The 18,250-nt window shown below is 36.6% G+C and overlaps 1 protein-coding gene across 6 annotated transcripts in view; it reads left to right on the top strand.

The window, feature by feature from the left end:
• The window catches only part of C18H18orf63 (chromosome 18 C18orf63 homolog), a 54,824-nt gene extending 37,422 nt beyond the window's left edge, over positions 1–17,402 (top strand). For 5 of the 6 annotated variants that reach the window (XM_077135235.1, XM_077135237.1, XM_077135232.1 and 2 more), the window contains 3 exons: positions 11,987–13,009; positions 13,215–13,290; positions 14,431–17,402. In XM_077135235.1, the coding sequence (XP_076991350.1) occupies positions 11,987–13,009; positions 13,215–13,290; positions 14,431–14,453 (1,122 nt within the window). In that variant the 3' untranslated portion in view covers positions 14,454–17,402. Of the gene's footprint in view, positions 1–11,986; positions 13,187–13,214; positions 13,291–14,430 lie in introns of those variants that run through there. The other variant, XM_077135236.1, reaches the window with a different exon arrangement.
• Positions 17,403–18,250: the final 848 nt, after the last annotated feature.

The raw sequence follows: 18,250 nt of genomic DNA, 5'->3' as shown, positions 1-18,250 counted from the left end.
CGAATGTCCGTTCACATCAGTGGGACCATACAGTATTTGTCCTTTAGTTTTTGGCTGGATTCACTCAGCATAATATTCTCTAGGTCCATCCATGTTATTACATGCTTCATAAGTTTATCTTGTCTTAAAGCTGCATAATATTCCATCGTATGTATATACCACAGTTTGTTTAGCCACTCTTCTGTTGATGGAGATTTTGGCTGTTTCCATCTCTTTGCAATTGTAAATAATGCTGCTATAAACATTGGTGTGCAAATGTCCGTTTGTGTCTTTGCCCTTAAGTCCTTTGAGTAGATACCTAGCAATGGTATTGCTGGGTCGTATGGCAATTCTATATTCAGCTTTTTGAGGAACCGCCAAACTGCCTTCCACAGTGGTTGCACCCTTTGACATTCCCACCAACAGTGGATAAGTGTGCCTCTTTCTCCGCATCCTCTCCAGCACTTGTCATTTTCTGTTTTGTTGATAATGGCCATTCTGGTGCGTGTGAGATGATATCTCATTGTGGTTTTGATTTGCATTTCTCTAATGGCCAGGGACATTGAGCATCTCTTCATGTGCCTCTTGGCCATCCGTATTTCCTCTTCTGAGAGGTGTCTGTTCAAGTCTTTTTCCCATTTTGTAATTGGGTTGGCTGTCTTTTTGTTGTTGAGATGAACAATCTCTTTATAAATTCTGGATACTAGACCTTTATCTGATATATCATTTCCAAATATTGTCTCCCATTGTGAAGGCTGTCTTTCTACTTTCTTGATGAAGTTCTTTGATGCACAAAAGTGTTTAATTTTGAGGAGTTCCCATTTATTTATTTCCTTCTTCAGTGCTCTTGCTTTAGGTTTAAGGTCCATAAAACCGCCTCCAGTTGTAAGATCCATAAGATATCTCCCAACATTTTCCTCTAACTGTTTTATGGTCTTAGACCTAATGTTTAGATCTTTGATCCATTTTGAGTTAACTTTTGTATAGGGTGTGAGAGATGGGTCTTCTTTCATTCTTTTGCATATGGATATCCAGTTCTCTAGGCACCATTTATTGAAGAGACTGTTTTGTCCCAGGTGAGTTGGCTTGACTGCCTTATCAAAGATCAAATGTCCATAGATGAGAGGGTCTATATCTGAGCACTCTATTCGATTCCATTGGTCGATATATCTATCTTTATGCCAATACCATGCTGTTTTGACCACTGTGGCTTCATAATATGCCTTAAAGTCAGGCAGTGCGAGACCTCCAGCTTCGTTTTTTTTCCTCAAGATGTTTTTAGCAATTCGGGGCACCCTGCCCTTCCAGATAAATTTGCTTATTGGTTTTTCTATTTCTGAAAAATAAGTTGTTGGGATTTTGATTGGTATTGCATTGAATCTGTAAATCAATTTAGGTAGGATTGACATCTTAACTATATTTAGTCTTCCAATCCATGAACACGGTATGCCCTTCCATCTATTTAGGTCTTCTGTGATTTCTTTTAGCAGTTTTTTGTAGTTTTCTTTATATAGGTTTTTTGTCTCTTTAGTTAAATTTATTCCTAGGTATTTTATTCTTTTCGTTGCAATTGTAAATGGGATTCGTTTCTTGATTTCCCCCTCAGCTTGTTCATTACTAGTGTATAGAAATGCTACAGATTTTTGAATGTTGATCTTGTAACCTGCTACTTTGCTGTACTCCTTTATTAGCTCTAGTAGTTTTGTTGTGGATTTTTCCGGGTTTTCGACGTATAGTATCATATCGTCTGCAAACAGTGATAGTTTTACTTCTTCCTTTCCAATTTTGATGCCTTGTATTTCTTTTTCTTGTCTAATTGCCCTGGCTAGAACCTCCAACACAATGTTGAATAATAGTGGTGATAGTGGACATCCTTGTCTTGTTCCTGATCTTAGGGGGAAAGTTTTCAATTTTTCCCCATTGAGGATGATATTAGCTGTGGGTTTTTCATATATTCCCTCTATCATTTTAAGGAAGTTCCCTTGTATTCCTATCTTTTGAAGTGTTTTCAACAGGAAAGGATGTTGAATCTTGTCGAATGCCTTCTCTGCATCAATTGAGATGATCATGTGATTTTTCTGCTTTGATTTGTTGATATGGTGTGTTACATTAATTGATTTTCTTATGTTGAACCATCCTTGCATACCTGGGATGAATCCTACTTGGTCATGATGTATAATTCTTTTAATGTGTTGTTGGATACGATTTGCTAGAATTTTATTGAGGATTTTTGCATCTGTATTCATTAGAGAGATTGGTCTGTAGTTTTCTTTTTTTGTAATATCTTTGCCTGGTTTTGGTATGAGGGTGATGTTGGCTTCATAGAATGAATTAGGTAGGTTTCCCTCCACTTCGATTTTTTTGAAGAGTTTGAAGAGAATTGGTACTAATTCTTTCTGGAACGTTTGGTAGAATTCACATATGAAGCCATCTGGTCCTGGACTTTTCTTTTTAGGAAGCTTTTGAATGACTAATTCAATTTCTTTACTTGTGATTGGTTTGTTGAGGTCATCTATGTCTTCTTGAGTCAAAGTTGGTTGTTCATGTCTTTCTAGGAACCCGTCCATTTCCTCTAAATTGTTGTATTTATTAGTGTAAAGTTGTTCATAGTATCCTGTTATTACCTCCTTTATTTCTGTGAGGTCAGTAGTTATGTCTCCTCTTCCATTTCTGATCTTATTTATTTGCATCCTCTCTCTTCTTCTTTTTGTCAATCTTGCTAAGGGCCCATCAATCTTATTGATTTTCTCATAGAACCAACTTCTGGCCTTATTGATTTTCTCTATTGTTTTCATGTTTTCAATTTCATTTATTTGTGCTCTAATCTTTGTTATTTCTTTCCTTTTGCTTGCTTTGGGGTTAGCTTGCTGTTCTTTCTCCAGTTCTTCCAAATGGATAGTTAATTCCTGAATTTTTGCCTTTTCTTCTTTTCTGATATAGGCATTTAGAGCAATAAATTTCCCTCTTAGCACTGCCTTTGCTGCGTCCCATAAGTTTTGATATGTTGTGTTTTCATTTTCATTCGCCTTGAGGTATTTGCTAATTTCTCTTGCAATTTCTTCTTTGACCCAGTCGTTGTTTAGGAGTGTGTTGTTGAGCCTCCACGTATTTGTGAATTTTCTGGCACTCTGCCTATTATTGATTTCCAACATCATTCCTTTATGGTCCGAGAAAGTGTTGTGTAAGATTTCAATCTTTTTAAATTTGTTAAGACTTGCTTTGTGACCCAGCATATGGTCTATCTTTGAGAATGATCCATGAGCACTTGAGAAAAAGGTGTATCCTGCTGTTGTGGGATGTAATGTCCTATAAATGTCTATTAAGTCTAGTTCATTTATAGTAATATTCAGATTCTCTATTTCTTTGTTGATCTTCTGTCTAGATGTTCAGTTCCTTGATGAGAGTGGTGAGTTGAAGTCTCCAACTATTATGGTATATGAGTCTATTTCCCTTTTCAGTGTTTGCAGTATATTCCTCACGTATTTTGGGGCATTTTGATTCGGTGCGTAAATATTTATGATTGTTATGTCTTCTTGTTTAATTGTTCCTTTTATTAGTATATAGCGTCCTTCTTTGTCTCTTTTAACTGTTTTACATTTGAAGTCTAATTTGTTGGATATTAGTATAGCCACTCCTGCTCTTTTCTGGTTGTTATTTGGATGAAATATCTTTTCCCAACCTTTCACTTTCAACCTATGTTTATCTTTGGGTCTAAGATGTGTTTCCTGTAGACAGCATATAGAAGGATCCTGTTTTTTAATCCATTCTGCCAATCTATGTCTTTTGATTGGGGAATTCAGTCCATTGACATTTAGTGTTATTACTGTTTGGATAATATTTTCCTCTACCATTTTGCCTTTTGTATTATATATATCATATCTGATTTTCCTTCTTTCTACACTCTTTTCCATATCTCTCTCTTCTGTCTTTTTGTATCTGACTCTAGTGCTCCCTTTAGTATTTCTTGCAGAGCTGGTCTCTTGGTCACAAATTCTTTCAGTGACTTTTTGTCTGAGAATGTTTTAATTTCTCCCTCATTTTTGAAGGATAATTTTGCTGGATATAGGAGTCTTGGTTGGCAGTTTTTCTCTTGTAGTATTTTAAATATATCATCCCACTGTCTTCTAGCTTCCATGGTTTCTGCTGAGAAATCTACACAAAGTCTTATTGGGTTTCCCTTGTATGTAATGGATTGTTTTTCTCTTGCTGCTTTCAAGATCTTCTCTTTCTCTTTGACCTCTGACATTCTAACTAGTAAGTGTCTTGGAGAACGCCTATTTGGGTCTAATCTCTTTGGGGTGCGCTGCACTTCTTGGATCTGTAATTTTAGGTCTTTCATAAGAGTTGGGAAATTTTCAGTGATAATTTCTTCCATTAGTTTTTCTCCTCCTTTTCCCTTCTCTTCTCCTTCTGGGACACCCACAACATGTATATTTGTGCGGTTCATATTGTCCTTGAGTTCCCTGATACCCTGTTCAAATTTTTCCATTCTTTTCCCTATAGTTTCTGTTTCTTTTTGGAATTCAGATGTTCCATCCTCCAAATCACTAATTCTATCTTCTGTCTCTTTAAATCTATCATTGTAGCTATCCATTATTTTTTCTATGTTTGCTACTTTATCCTTCACTTCCATAAGTTCTGCGATTTGTTTTTTCAGTTTTTCTATTTCTTCTTTATGTTCAGCCCATGTCCTCTTCATGTCCTCCCTCAATTTATCGATTTCATTTTTGAAGAGGTTTTCCATTTCTGTTCGTATATTCAGCATTAGTTGTCTCAGCTCTTGTGTCTCATTTGAGCTATTGTTTTGTTCCTTTGACTGAGCCATATTCTCAATCTTTTGAGCGTGGACAGTTATCTTCTGCTGCTGGCGTCTGGGCATTTATTCAGATTTCTCTTGGTGTTGGACCCAGCAAGGTTGTAATATTTTTCTGTGAAATCTCTGGGTTCTGTTTTTCTTATCCTGCCCAGTAGGTGGCGCTCGTGGCACACGTTTGTCTGCGGGTCCCACCAGTAAAAGGTACTGTGGGACCTTAAACTTTGGAAAACTCTCGCCGTCCGGGGGGTTCGCTAGCCGAAGCGGCTTGAGCCGGCCCTGGGTCCGAACGCAGGGAGGGTTGCTGGTCGCCGCAGCCAGGGAAAGAGCCCGTCCGAATTTCCTAGTCGGCCCTGGGCAACACGCGTGGCGGGAGGGCGCCAGCGGCAGCGGCCCGCCCGAGAGAGTGCGCGTTCCCCGGGAGTCACGGGGTCACTGTTCTCCGCGGCCTGGGGGTTTCCGATCCAATTCTCTCAGTTGGTCCGGGGGCTGCGTGTGGTGTGGGCGCCAGTCGCCTTGGTTTCAGGGGACCACCTCTCCAATTCTCCCAGCCGGCCCAGGAAGGGCGAAGGGAGTAACTCCGGCCGCTTGCCACCCCGCCCGGTAAGGCCCGCGCGCCTCGGCGATCTCACCCGAGCTGCTTCTCTCAGCCAGCCAGCCGTTCCAGGATGGGGTACGCTGTCTTTTTTATCTCTGTTGTGGCTTTGGGCGCTTTCTGTATCGTTTCTACTCCCCTAGTAGGTGTCCTGGAGAAGAAACTAAGATCCGCGCGTCTTACTAAGCCGCCATCTTCCAGGAAGTCCCCTTGAGTTAACTTTTGTATAGGGTGTGAGATATGGGTCCTCTTTCATTCTTTTCCATATGGATATCCAGTTCTCTAGGCACCATTTATTGAAGAGACTGTTCTTTCCCAGGTGAGTTGGCTTGACTGCCTTATCAAAGATCAATTGTCCATAGATGAGAGGGTCTATATCTGAACACTCTATTCTATTCCATTGGTCGATATATCTATCTTTATGCCAGTACCATGCTGTTTTGACCACTGTAGCTTCATAATATGACTTAAAGTCAGGCAGCATGAGACCTCTGACTTCATTTTTTTTCCTCAGGATACTTTTAACTATTTGGGGCACCCTGCCCTCCCAGATAAATTTGCTTATTGTTTTTTCTATTTCTGAAAAGTAAGTTGTTGGGATTTTTATTGGTATTGCATTGAATATGTCAATCAATTTAGGTAGAATTGACATCTTAACTATATTTAGTCTTCCAATACATGAACATGGTATGCTCTTCCATCTATTTAGGTCTTCTGTGATTTCTTCTAACAATTTCATGTAGTTTTCTTTGTATAGGTCATTTGTCTCTTTAGTTAAATTTATTCCTAAATATTTTGTTCTTTAGGTTGCAATTGTAAATGGAATTCATTTCTTGATTTCCCCCTCAGATTGTTCATTACTAGTGTATAGAAACACTACAGATTTTTGAGTGTTGATATTGTACCCTAACACTTTGCTGTACTAGTTTATTAGCTCTAGTAGTTTTGATGTGGATTTTTCAGGGTTTTCGACATATAGTATCATATCATCTGCAAACAGTGAGAGTTTTACTTCTTCCTTTCCAATTTTGATGCCTTGTATTTCTTTTTCTTGTCTAATTGCTCTGGCTAGAACTTCTAACACAGTGTTGAATAACAGTGGTGATAGTGGACATCCTTGTCTTGTTCCTGATCTTAGGGGGAAGTTTTCAGTTTTTCTCCATTGAGGATGATATTAGCTATGGTTTTTCATATATTCCCTTTATCATTTTGAGGAATTTCCCTTCTATTCCTATCCTTTGAAGTGTATTCAATAGGAAAGGATGTTCAATCTTGTCAAATGCCTTTTCTGCATCAATCGAGATGATCATGTGGTTTTTCTGCTTTGTTATCTTGATATGTGTATTACATTAATTGATTTTCTTATGTTGAACCATCCTTGCATACCTGGGATGAATCCTACTTGGTCTTGATGTATAATTATTTTAATGTGTTGCTGGATTCGATTTGCTAGGATTTTGTTGAGGATTTTTGCATCTATATTCATTAGAGAGATTGGTCTGTAGTTTTCTTTTTTCTAATATCTTTGTCTGGCTTTGGTATGAGGGTGATGTTGGCTTTGTAGAATGAATCAGGTAGCTTTCCCTCCTCTTCAATTTTTTTTGAAGAGTTTGAGCAAGATTGGTACTAATTCTTTCTGGAATGTTTGGTAGAATTCACATGTGAAGCCATCTGGTCCTGGATTTTTCTTTTTGGGGAGTTTCTTAATGACTGATTCAGTTTCTTTACTTGTGATTGGTTAGTTGAGGTCGTCTGTTTCTTCTTGAGTCAAAGTTGGTTGTTCATGTTTTTCCAGGAACCCGTCCATTTCATCTACATTGTTGTATTTATTAGCATAAAGTTGTTCATAGTATCCTGTCATTACTTCCTTTATTTCTGTGGGGCCAGTGGTTATGTCTCCTCTTCCATTTCTGATTTTATTGGTTTGCATCCTCTCTCTTCTTCTTTTTGTCAGTCTTGCTAAGGGTCCAGCAATCTTACTGATTTTCTCATTGAACCAGCTTCTGGCTTTATTGATTTTCCCAATTGTTTTCATGTTCTCAATTTCATTTATTTCTGCTCTAATCTTTGTTATTTCTTTCCTTTTGCTTGCTTTGTGGTTAGTTTGCTGTTCTTTCTCTAGTTCTTCCAAGTGGACAGTTAATTCCTTGATTTTTTTCCCTTTCTTCTTTTTTGATATAGGCATTTAGAGCAATAAATTTCCCTCTTAGCACTGCCTTTGCTACATCCCATAAGTTTTGATATGTTGTGTTTTCATTTTCTTTTGCCTTGAGATATTTACTGATTTCTTTTGTAATTTCTTCCTTGACCCACTGGTTGTTTAAGAGTGTGTTGTTGAGCCTCCACATATTTGTGAATTTTCTGGCACTCTGCCTATTATTGATTTCCAATTTCATTCCTTTATGATCTGAGAGAGTGTTTTGTATGATTTCAGTCTTTTTAAATTTATTGAGACTTGCTTTGTGACCAAGCATATGGTCTATCTTTGAGAATGATCCATGAGCACTTGAGAAAAAGGTGTATCCTGCTGTTGTTGGGTGTAATGTTCTATAAATGTCTGTTAAGTCTAGCTCATTTATTGTATTATTCAAATTCTCTGTTTCTTTATTGGTCCTCTGTTTAGATGTTCTGTCCATTGATGAGAATGGGGAATTGAAGTCTCCAACTATTATGGTAGATGTGTCTATTTCTCTTTTTCAGTGTTTTCAGTGTTTGCCACATGTATTTTGGAGCATTCTGGTTCGGTGCATAAATATTTATGATTGTTATGTCTTCGTGCTGAATTGTTCCTTTTATTAATACATAATGTCCTTCTTTGTCTCTTTTAACTGTTTTACATTTGAAGTCTAATTTGTTGGATAGTAGTATAGCCACTCCTGCTCTTTTCTGATTGTTATTTGCATGTAATATCTTTTCCCAACCTTTCACTTTCAACCTATGTTTATCCGTGGGTCTAAGATGTGTTTCCTATAGACAGCATATAGATGGGTCCTGTTTTTTAATCCATTCTGCCAGTCTATGTCTTTTGATTGAGGAGTTTAATCCATTAATATATAGTGTTATTACTGTACAGGTATTACTTTCTTCTACCATTTTTCTTTTTGGATTTTATATATCATATCTAATTTTCCTTCTTTTTCCTTTACTCATAGTCTTCCTTTCTACACTCTTCTCCACATCTCTCTCTTCTGTCTTTTCGTATCTGTCTCTAGTGCTCCCTTTAGTATTTCTTGCAGAGCTGGTCTCTTGGTCACAAATTCTCTCAGTGCTTTTTTGTCTGAGAATGTTTTAATTTCTCCCTCATTTTTGAAGGACACTTTTGCTGGATATAGGATTCTTGGTTGGCAGATCTTCTCTTTTAGTAATTTAAATATATCATCCCACTGTCTTCTTGCCTCCATGGTTTCTGCTGAGAAATCTACGCATAGTCTTATTGGTTTTCCCTTGTATGTGATGGATTGCTTTTCTCTTGCTGCTTTCAAGATTCTCTCTTTCTCTTTGACCTCTGACATTCTGATTAGTAAGTGTCTTGGAGTACGTCTGTTTGGATCTATTCTCTTTGGGGTACACTGTACTTCTTGGATCTGTAATTTTAAGTCTTTCATAAGAGTTGGGAAATTTTCAGTGATAATTTCCTCCATTAGTTTTTCTCCTTGTTTTCCCTTCTCTTCTCCTTTTGGGACACCCACAAAACGTATATTTGTGTGCTTCATATTGTCATTCAAATTCCTGAGTCCCTGCTCATATTTTTACATTTTTTTCCCTATAGTTTCTGTTTCTTGTTGGATTTCAGATGTTCCATCCTCCAGTACACTAATCCTATCTTCTGCCTCTCAAAATCTAACATTGTAGGTTTCCATTGTTTTTTTTCATCTCTTCTACTGTGCCTTTCATGCCCGTAAGTTCTGTGATTTGTTTTTTCAGACTTTCCATTTCTTCTTTTTGTTCATTCCTTGCCTTATTTATATTCTCCCTCAATTCATTGATTTGGTTTTTGATGAGATTCTCCATGTCTTTTTGTATATTCTGAATTAATTTTTTCAGCTCCTGTATCTCATTTGAATTGTTGGTTTGTTCCTTTGATTGGGCCATATCTTCAGTTTTCCTGGTGTGATTTGTTATTTTTTGCTGGTGTCTAGACATTTAATTACCTTAACTAGTTTATTCTGGAGATTGCTTTCACTTTCTTTACCTAGGATTTTCTTGCTGGATGAATTTGTTGTCTATCTGTTCTTTGACATTCAGTTCAGCTTATTCTGGATCTCTAGCTTAGGTTTTGTTTAACAGAGGAAAATTTTTCAGTTCTTGTTTTCTTGTTTCTTGCCCTGCTTATATGGTGCCTTTTTCCCCCCACCCTTAGGAGGGTCTGCTTAGGTATTATAGACCCCAGCCAGATTTTCCCAGGCCAAACTGGCCTCCTATCAGGAAGAAAGAGTCACCTGCGTCAGTTTTCCTTGAGGGTGAGACCCAGCAGGTTGAAAGACTTTCCTGTAAAGTCTCTGGACTCTGTTTTTCTTATCCTGCCCAGTATGTGGCACTTGTCTGCCTGTGGGTCCCACCAGTTTAAGATGATGTGGTACCTTTAACTTTGGCAGACTCTCCCTGCTGGGAGCATGGTGGAGACAGAGGGGAGGTTGTAGGCTGGTTTTAATGGCTTCAAATTACCAAACCCTGGTGTCTGTTTTCCTTAAGGGAGGGATTCCACCTGAGTTGGGCTTCACCCCTCCCCTGGGGAAGGCACAGGTTCCAGACAAACCCTCAAATGAGCTTCTTTCTGCCTATGCCTGGGGCAGTTGCAGCCTGAGGAGCCCTGCCGCAGAATCCAAAGGCAGTCAAGCCTTTGTAGAAACACAGCCACAAAAACCTCTGTTTCCTTTTTTTTTTTCTTTTTCGGTCAGCCCTACCCCCTTGGCACTGGGGCAAAAATGAGCGATCTCCACTTTGACCAGGTTCACCTGAGCTGGGGGCCTATTTTTGGTAGTCAGAATTTGTTAATTAATGCCACAATTGGTGTTTGGTTGGGCTCAGCCCCAGCTGCTATTTAAATCTCTTTCCTTTCCCTCTGGGAACCAGCCTGTGGAGGAGGGGTGCCGGCCGCCATGGCTTGGGGAATTCACAGTTCTGGGGAGGCTTGCAGCCGGTCCAGCTGGTCCAGACTGGTGTATGCTGTGTGTCCTGTCACCGACGTGGCCCCAGGAGCTGTTCTGTACTGTTTCTGGTTATTTAGTCGTTTTTCTGGAGGACGAACTAAAACTCACACATTGCTAAGTCGCCGTCTTGGCCCGGAACCCTCATTGTAGAACCCCCCCCCCAAGATTTTTTTTTTTTTTTTTTTTTAAAGGAAAGACAGAGAGAAGGAAGGAAGGATAGAAGGAAGGAAGGAAGGAAGAAAGGGAAACATCTTTAAACATTTTCTTGTTTTATTGTATTTTGTTTTTCCGTTTTTTGTTACATGGGCTGGGGCCGGGAATCGAACCGAGGTCCTCCGGCATAGCAGGCAAGCACTTTGCCCGCTGAGCCACCGCGGCCCGCCCCCCCCCCCAAGATTTTAATCTATGTATGTTTCATATGGGACAGCAAGGAAAGCACTTTGTTCAGTATGTCAGATTATTGCCACATATCACTCTTTTATAAACATTAAGGATTAATAAATAGGTATTTTAAAAGACTTATAAGCAGGCAGGCAACGGTGGCTCAGTGGCAGAGTTCTTGCCTGCCATGCCAGAGACCTGTGTTCAATTCCCAGAGCTTGCCCACACAAAGAAAAAAAAGACTATAAGCCCTTGACTCTTTTAGATGTATCTGACAAGTACATCAAATTCAATAGCTGAACTGCTACCTGCTACCAGGCACTGCAGATAGAAAAATGATGAAGACCTATCAGCCCCTGTCCTATCATCAAAATCTTACTTATTCTTAAAGGCCTAGTGCAGATGCAGCCTCCACCCTGTGAATTTAATTAATTTCAGCAAGTATTGCTGAGTGACTATGTGATAATTTAAGAGTGTGATGGATATGTGAAGGATAAAAATAAGTTTTGGTTCCTACTCTCAATCTAATGTCTAATTAGGGAGATAGAGCATGCAGACCAAAAGGTAAGAACACTGCCTTGTACTATTAATTGTGACAAATAAGTACTAAGTGATAGAAAATTCCTTGGGAGTTGGGAGAACAATCATCACTTTATGATAGGATGATTGGTAGAGGATTCACAGAAAGAGTGACTTTGTGTGTAGGCAATGTAGCGGATGCTTACAATGTAGATAAGTAAAGAAGGAAAGACATTCTGAGCAAGAGAGCGACATGATCATGTTTGGAGGACAATGGGTAAATATCTGTAATAGCTTCTGTATTAATTTATATGGAATTTAGAACATGCTTTCATCTTAAAATATGATCTTCAAAGGATGATATCTAAAGAAAGATGAGAATCATAAGAAATATATGTATTTCCTCAAGAATGTTCATTTATTTTTAGTTTTCTTTACCTAATTTATATATCATAGTGTTATTTTATATTCTTATTTAGTATTGTCTTATTTCTTTTCCATTAAGGATAGTATTACATTAAAAGCTTTTTTTCTAACATATCCTTTCAGGAAAACAAAGTCAAGCTACCCAATTTGACCACTAAAAAAGTAGTCAGAGCTTCTCTAACTCAAACCGATCCCATAAAACCTGCTGTGCCTCAAAGTCTTCTACCATGTTCAGTAGCAGCAGACCACAGGGTAAAGCTTTCAGCCAGCCAATCAACGTCATGCGTTTTTCCAACTCAGCATCTCCAGCCAGAATCTGTTCAAGGTAGAAAGAAATCACTGTCTAACAAGATACCACAAGTACATCTGGAAGTGTCAAAACTCAACAGAAGAAATGCTCAAGTTCAAGACACAAATTTTCACTCTCAAAGTAAAATCACCCCTAACTTCATACCAGTTTTCAAAAATAGATTGTTTCAGATGAACAAAAATATCTCAGAATTCGATAACCTAGGAAGAAAGCAGCATATTGTTACTGAATGTAGGCTACCTTCATCTAAAAATAGTGTGATCCAAGATGCCAAACTGAATTTAGCCCCAGCTGTTAGAAAAAGACCTAATAGTAACATTCAGATGCATGGTAGAAATTTAAATCAGAAGAGTTCCAGGCCTCCTCAAGAAAAAAATATTGAATTCTGTGCAAATATGACAAAATATTCCCCTTCCAATGGAAAATCATTTATTATGAATTTCAATGAAAGTAAGCAACTCAATGACAATTCAATATTTCAGGTGTCAGATAACAATTCAGGTATAATAAAAAGTGTTATTGACTTCCAAGTGAAAGGGAAAGAAAAATTGTCAAGCAAATATATGATGCAAACTTCACAGAAGGGTCAAGGGTCACTAAAACTGGAAAGACAATTACACATTTTTGAATCAGACACAGAAACAGATGATCCCCAACCACTACAGCTACAATCAGTAAATAGAAATGAAGATGATGTCAGTGTTCACAGATTGATGTTAAACAGAACAGCCCACAAGTCTAAAAGAAAATTATGTCACGAATCTTCAAAAACTTCAAAGAAGCATAATTCCAAAACTATTCTTCATTATGGGCATTGCAATTCAACTAAGAACCAGGTAAAGTGAAAAATCAAGCTTAGTCTAGGGATTTACGGAGGATATTTATCATTTGCAAGATCTTTTAAAGCCCCCAAATAATGATTGAAATAATCTATGCAAAATTATCTGGAAACACAGTTAAGATGGGACAGAATATCTACTCCAGCACAATCACAAGTGTATACACAGTTAAACTGTAACAAAATGTTATTCTTCATTCTAGTTACAGATACATAACTTGGATGAAACGAAACCTAAAGGTTATAATATTCACGTGACCGAAGAAAATCTCCACCCAGGTAACTTAGGTGATGTCTTTTATGTATTTTTCTTTATATTGTCCAAGTTGGAATTGCCAAATGTAGGGATTTCTAACCTCTTAGTAAAAAAGGAACTATGGTTCCTTGAAACTGTAAAATCAACAAGAAATAAGAAATGATGCTAGTACTACATTCCTTCCATACAGTCCTTCCATGAGGACTATACATAACAGCTGTTTTGCTTAGTAAAAACCCCAGAAAGAAAAAAGGTAGAAAGGGGTTCCACAGCTTGCTCCTGTATGTCCCATTCTGGAAATTCTTGCAGCTAGGAAGAAGATACAGTAGCAGCAGACTGTCAAAGAACTAAGATTCTGACAGCCACTAGAACACTTACTTTTGGGAGACTCTTGCCTGAGAAAATAACCTTAAATGATGTTTCAGAGGTTAGACATTAAATTAAAATTTACTCCAAAATGCTACAGTGGTGGCTAAACTTAAACCTGGATTTAGCTGCTACTGCTTAATCCATGGCACTGTAATCACAAAATCACGCATCTGGAAATTACATTTTATTCCATTTTTCTGTATGTTCTATTCTAAGAACAAACATTTTACTAAAATAGTCACAAGTACTTTTTTTTTACATGGAACTACTGAAATTATTTCAGTTCAAGTTCTTTATGAACAAACTTGAAAACATTTTCTTTTCCCTTCCAAATGCTGTTTGTTCCTATAAGTAATAGAATTTTCAACCTGATTGGCATTAACTGAAAGGTACTTAAGTCTATTCTTATATATTTTATAATGTTTTTTGAAATTTTCTTGACATATAACATTTTAATGCATTAGTAGATGGTGGAGAAAAATAGTTCTTAGCACACCTTAAAATTTTCATTTGCATTTTTGAAAATAAATGAAATCTATTCTAGAGTTCATATTGTTTTAGAAGTGTACCACTTTCCTACTTTGAATTACTTAAGACCTAACACAGTTTTAAAATTTGAAAAAATCATTCCCTCACCTAAAAATAATAAGATGAGAAAAATCATAGAATATCATTCTAGAAAATAGTTTACACCAAGTATAAAATTATATACATACCTCTGTTAAAAATTATATAATACATATAAATTTAAAGTAAAAAGGCTCCTGGTAAAGAAAAGTAATTCTTCCTTCCAGAGATAACCACTCTCAACATTTGATGAATACTCTTCTGGATATCTTTGTGAAGATGATCTCCTGTGAAAATGAAACCATACTCTAGATGCTGCTGTGTAGCTTACTTTCTAACTCACTTGCTTTCTAATGGTTGCATGGTATTTGATTGTCTATGAATGTTCTAGTTTAAGTAGTTCCCTTTTGATTGACACTTAAGTTGTTCCTAATTTTTCACATTATAACAATGTCTTGGTGAATAGCTGCATACAGATCTTTATAAAATATAAAATTATCTTCTTATATAGTAGTTTTGATAGCTGAAAATATCTTTTTTGCCATCTTTAACTTTCATTATTGAAATTTATTTGAATTTATTATTTTTCTTATTGAAATTTTCAAGCCTCACAAAGAATGGTAAAAAGAACCTCTCAGTATCTTTTACCCAGCTTCAACGATCATTAATATTTTGCCTCTGTTTCATCTGTTCCTCACACTTTTTATTTTTTGCTGTAGCATTTTAAGATAAATCCAAGACATCATGTAACTGCACCCATACATATTTCAGTATTTTTTTTTTTGGTATGCTGTATAGCAGGGGTCACATTTCATTCTTTTTCCATGTGAGTTTCCCATTATTGCAGCACCATTTGTTGAATTTTTGTTTGTTTTTTTTTGTGTGTTTTTGGGAAGTGCATGGGCCAGGAATCAAACCCAGATCCCCCGCATGGCAGGCGAGAATTCTACCACTGAACCACCCATGCACCCCCTCAGTATGTTTCTCTAACAGATAAGGAATAGATATTTTTAAAGAAGAAAAAGAGTGTGTGTATTTTTTTTTGAGGAACCTACTACTTCTTTATTGACTTACTAAATTTACTTTAGTTTGACATGCAAACAAATAGAAAAGCCCTGAATAAACATAAAACTGATTTCACAGCAGAACTATAGCCATTAGTCATGTAACCACACTATGAGAGTGGAAATTTATTTGTTCAGCAATGTTCATTAAGCAACTGCCCTGTGCCTGGTGGTGTGCTAAGCACTGGGTACTGAAATGAACAAGATTGGCATAACCTGCATCCTGTAAGAGCTTATAGTCTGCCAGTAGAAATCTATTTTTGGATTCCTGGCAGAAATTTAGGTGTATATATGAATTGAATGACCTTTTGCTCCATATTGCAAATAAAGTAGCCAACATTTAAGAAAGAAACAAAAACGAGGCTTCTCACCTAACTAGTATTATTCTGGCTTTCGAAAATTTTAGACATTTAATTTACAAAATATGATATAATTATTGTAGTAATATATTTAAAAGAAACCAAAACCCCTAATTGACTATTCCACTGAAATCACCCTTCATTAAATAAAACGGAACCAGTATAAGGTGAACTTTGATTTTAATTCTTTAATTTGATTTGGTGTCTTTATCAGTTCTAAACCATAGCAACTAAAAGCATAAATGAACAGGAACCATACTTCAAAATCACAAATATAAATATAACTTGCTCCTAAAATTGTGCCTTCTTAATTTTCTATATGCCTTTATTGTAAACATTTCTGGTTTTTGGCATTATCTCTATTTCCCAATTATCTTACCATATTGAATGTGCCAAAGCTAGTATTATAGGTAACTAGTAGAGTGCTGAAAACAATGGCATCTCATTTTGTTTGTGCACCTGTGGTGAATATATTTGTTTATGAAAGTAACATTTATTAGTTAGTATACATGTGTGGTCAGATCAGTCGTCCACAGCATATAATAATTCTTAAAACCGGCCTCCTTCCCCTCTGCACAGTATATTCCCAATCTGCCTTCCTGCTACTGCCCAGTCATTTCACCTTTGGGAATGAAAATTTATTTTGTTATTAGATTAAGCAGTATAATTAAAAGTATAAATTCACTGCTGAAGTACCTGTACAGTATTTTCCAGTTCTTTATATAAGTAACATCCTTATATAATCCTTATATAGGTTATGTATCTTATATAAGTAATCTTGATAGCCCCTCCCTTTTTCATTAGTGACTAAAACATTGACTTTATAGTATAGTATTTCATTTAAATAAATGTTAATCTACATGGCAAAACCTGCTCACATTAGGATCAATGCATTTTCTTGTGTAAAGCAGGCCTTTTTTTTATCTTATAGTATGTATCCAATGAAAGTTTTAAAAAATATATGTATGTGTTTGATTTACTGTAGATAGATAGAGGGATTGTATACTTAATAGTCCATGCTCAGAGAAGAGATTCCAGACAAAACTGCTGTACCCAAATTCACAGGAGAAATTAATGAAGAGTTTGGTTAATTTTAAAGATTATAGGTTTTGAAAGCCAGGATAATTCCACATCTTATTGCAGAAAGTTAAGTTGTAATCCTTAGTTTAAATTGTTGGTGATTTGTTCAGTATGGACTCCCCTACTACCACATCCATTCTGCATATTCCAAATGGGTATATTTATTAATTGCATGCTAGTTTTAGAAGGATTACAATTTTTAAACCATAAATTAACGATTTTATGTTTACTTATGTTCCAGAGACCTGAAAGAACATCTATCACATTTAATGGCAATATGTCCAAATTAATGCCAAGAATCTTATTTATAGGAATGCAAAAACACTTCTCATGTACTACTCATATTTAAGATTCACAGTATTTTTTGCCTATTATATTTGTATTTGTTATTTATATGTAACAAATTATTATACATTAGTTTATTTATTTTTGTATTTGCTTCTATAGCAAAATGTATTAAGGATGTAGGCTTATCAGTGATTAGTTTTTATTCGACTACCAACTTTTTGCTCTCATTTTAAAATTCCATTGAGGTAGTGTTATGCTGGCAGTGACAATATATTGAATAATTTTATTTATAATTAAGAATGGTTAGTATTTGTACATTTTTCAGGATGTCATGGTCATTATTTATTGATGCTTAAGAATATTTATGTTATTTTAGCCCACCTTATCCTATTTTAAATAAAAATAATAAAGATGTATATTTCAAATGTCAGAATAACTCACTAAATTTCATTTAGTGTAATTTGAGAAGACAGATAAATTACAAAATCCTTTGCCTCTTTGGTTCCATTTCTTCACATCTGTTTGCTTCTGGCCCCTGTAAACTGTCTCAGGTCCTTACCACTTCACCAAACTTTTTTTCTCAAGAGTCATTCATTTGTGTATTCAACATGTCTTCTAGATGCTTGGGATACATCAATGAACAGTAAGCTTACATCCTATCAGAGAGAAGCGTACATTAACATAACAATAAATAGAACAAATCAGCAAATTATATAATGAATTAGAAAGTGAAAAGAACAATGGAAAAAAGAAAAAAGTAGAGCAAGACAAGGGAGATGTTTAGGGTAGGTTTCATTGAGCAAAGACTTGAAGGAGATGAGGGAGCTAGCCACATGAATATCTGAAGGATGAGCTTTCTGGGGATAGGTAACAGCCAGAGCACAAAGATTCTAATGAGGAACTATGCCTTATGTGTTCAAGAAACAGTAGGGAGCCCAAGTGGCTAGAGCAAAATCAGCCATAGAAGAGATATTAGAAGATATCCTCTGATAATACTAGCCTTGTAGGCTGTGGTAAGGACATTCACTCTTACACTGAGTGAAATCAGGTCAGGACCAAAGGAGTGAGATGAGCTCCATTTAAAAACAAGATAATTCTGATTGCTGGGTGGAGAATAGACTGCAAGTAGAGGGGAGTGTGAGAGAAGAAACAGAGTTTCCAGTTAAGAGGCTATCGCAGTTATTCAGGTGGAAGATGTTAGTAGCTGGTAGTGCTGTGTTGGCAGTGGAGGCGATGAGACGTGGTTGATTCTGAAA

The sequence above is a fragment of the Tamandua tetradactyla genome, chromosome 18 (assembly GCF_023851605.1).
Source record: "Tamandua tetradactyla isolate mTamTet1 chromosome 18, mTamTet1.pri, whole genome shotgun sequence".
Taxonomy (NCBI): Eukaryota; Metazoa; Chordata; class Mammalia; order Pilosa; family Myrmecophagidae; genus Tamandua; species Tamandua tetradactyla.
This window is presented reverse-complemented; position numbering and strand designations above follow the sequence as displayed.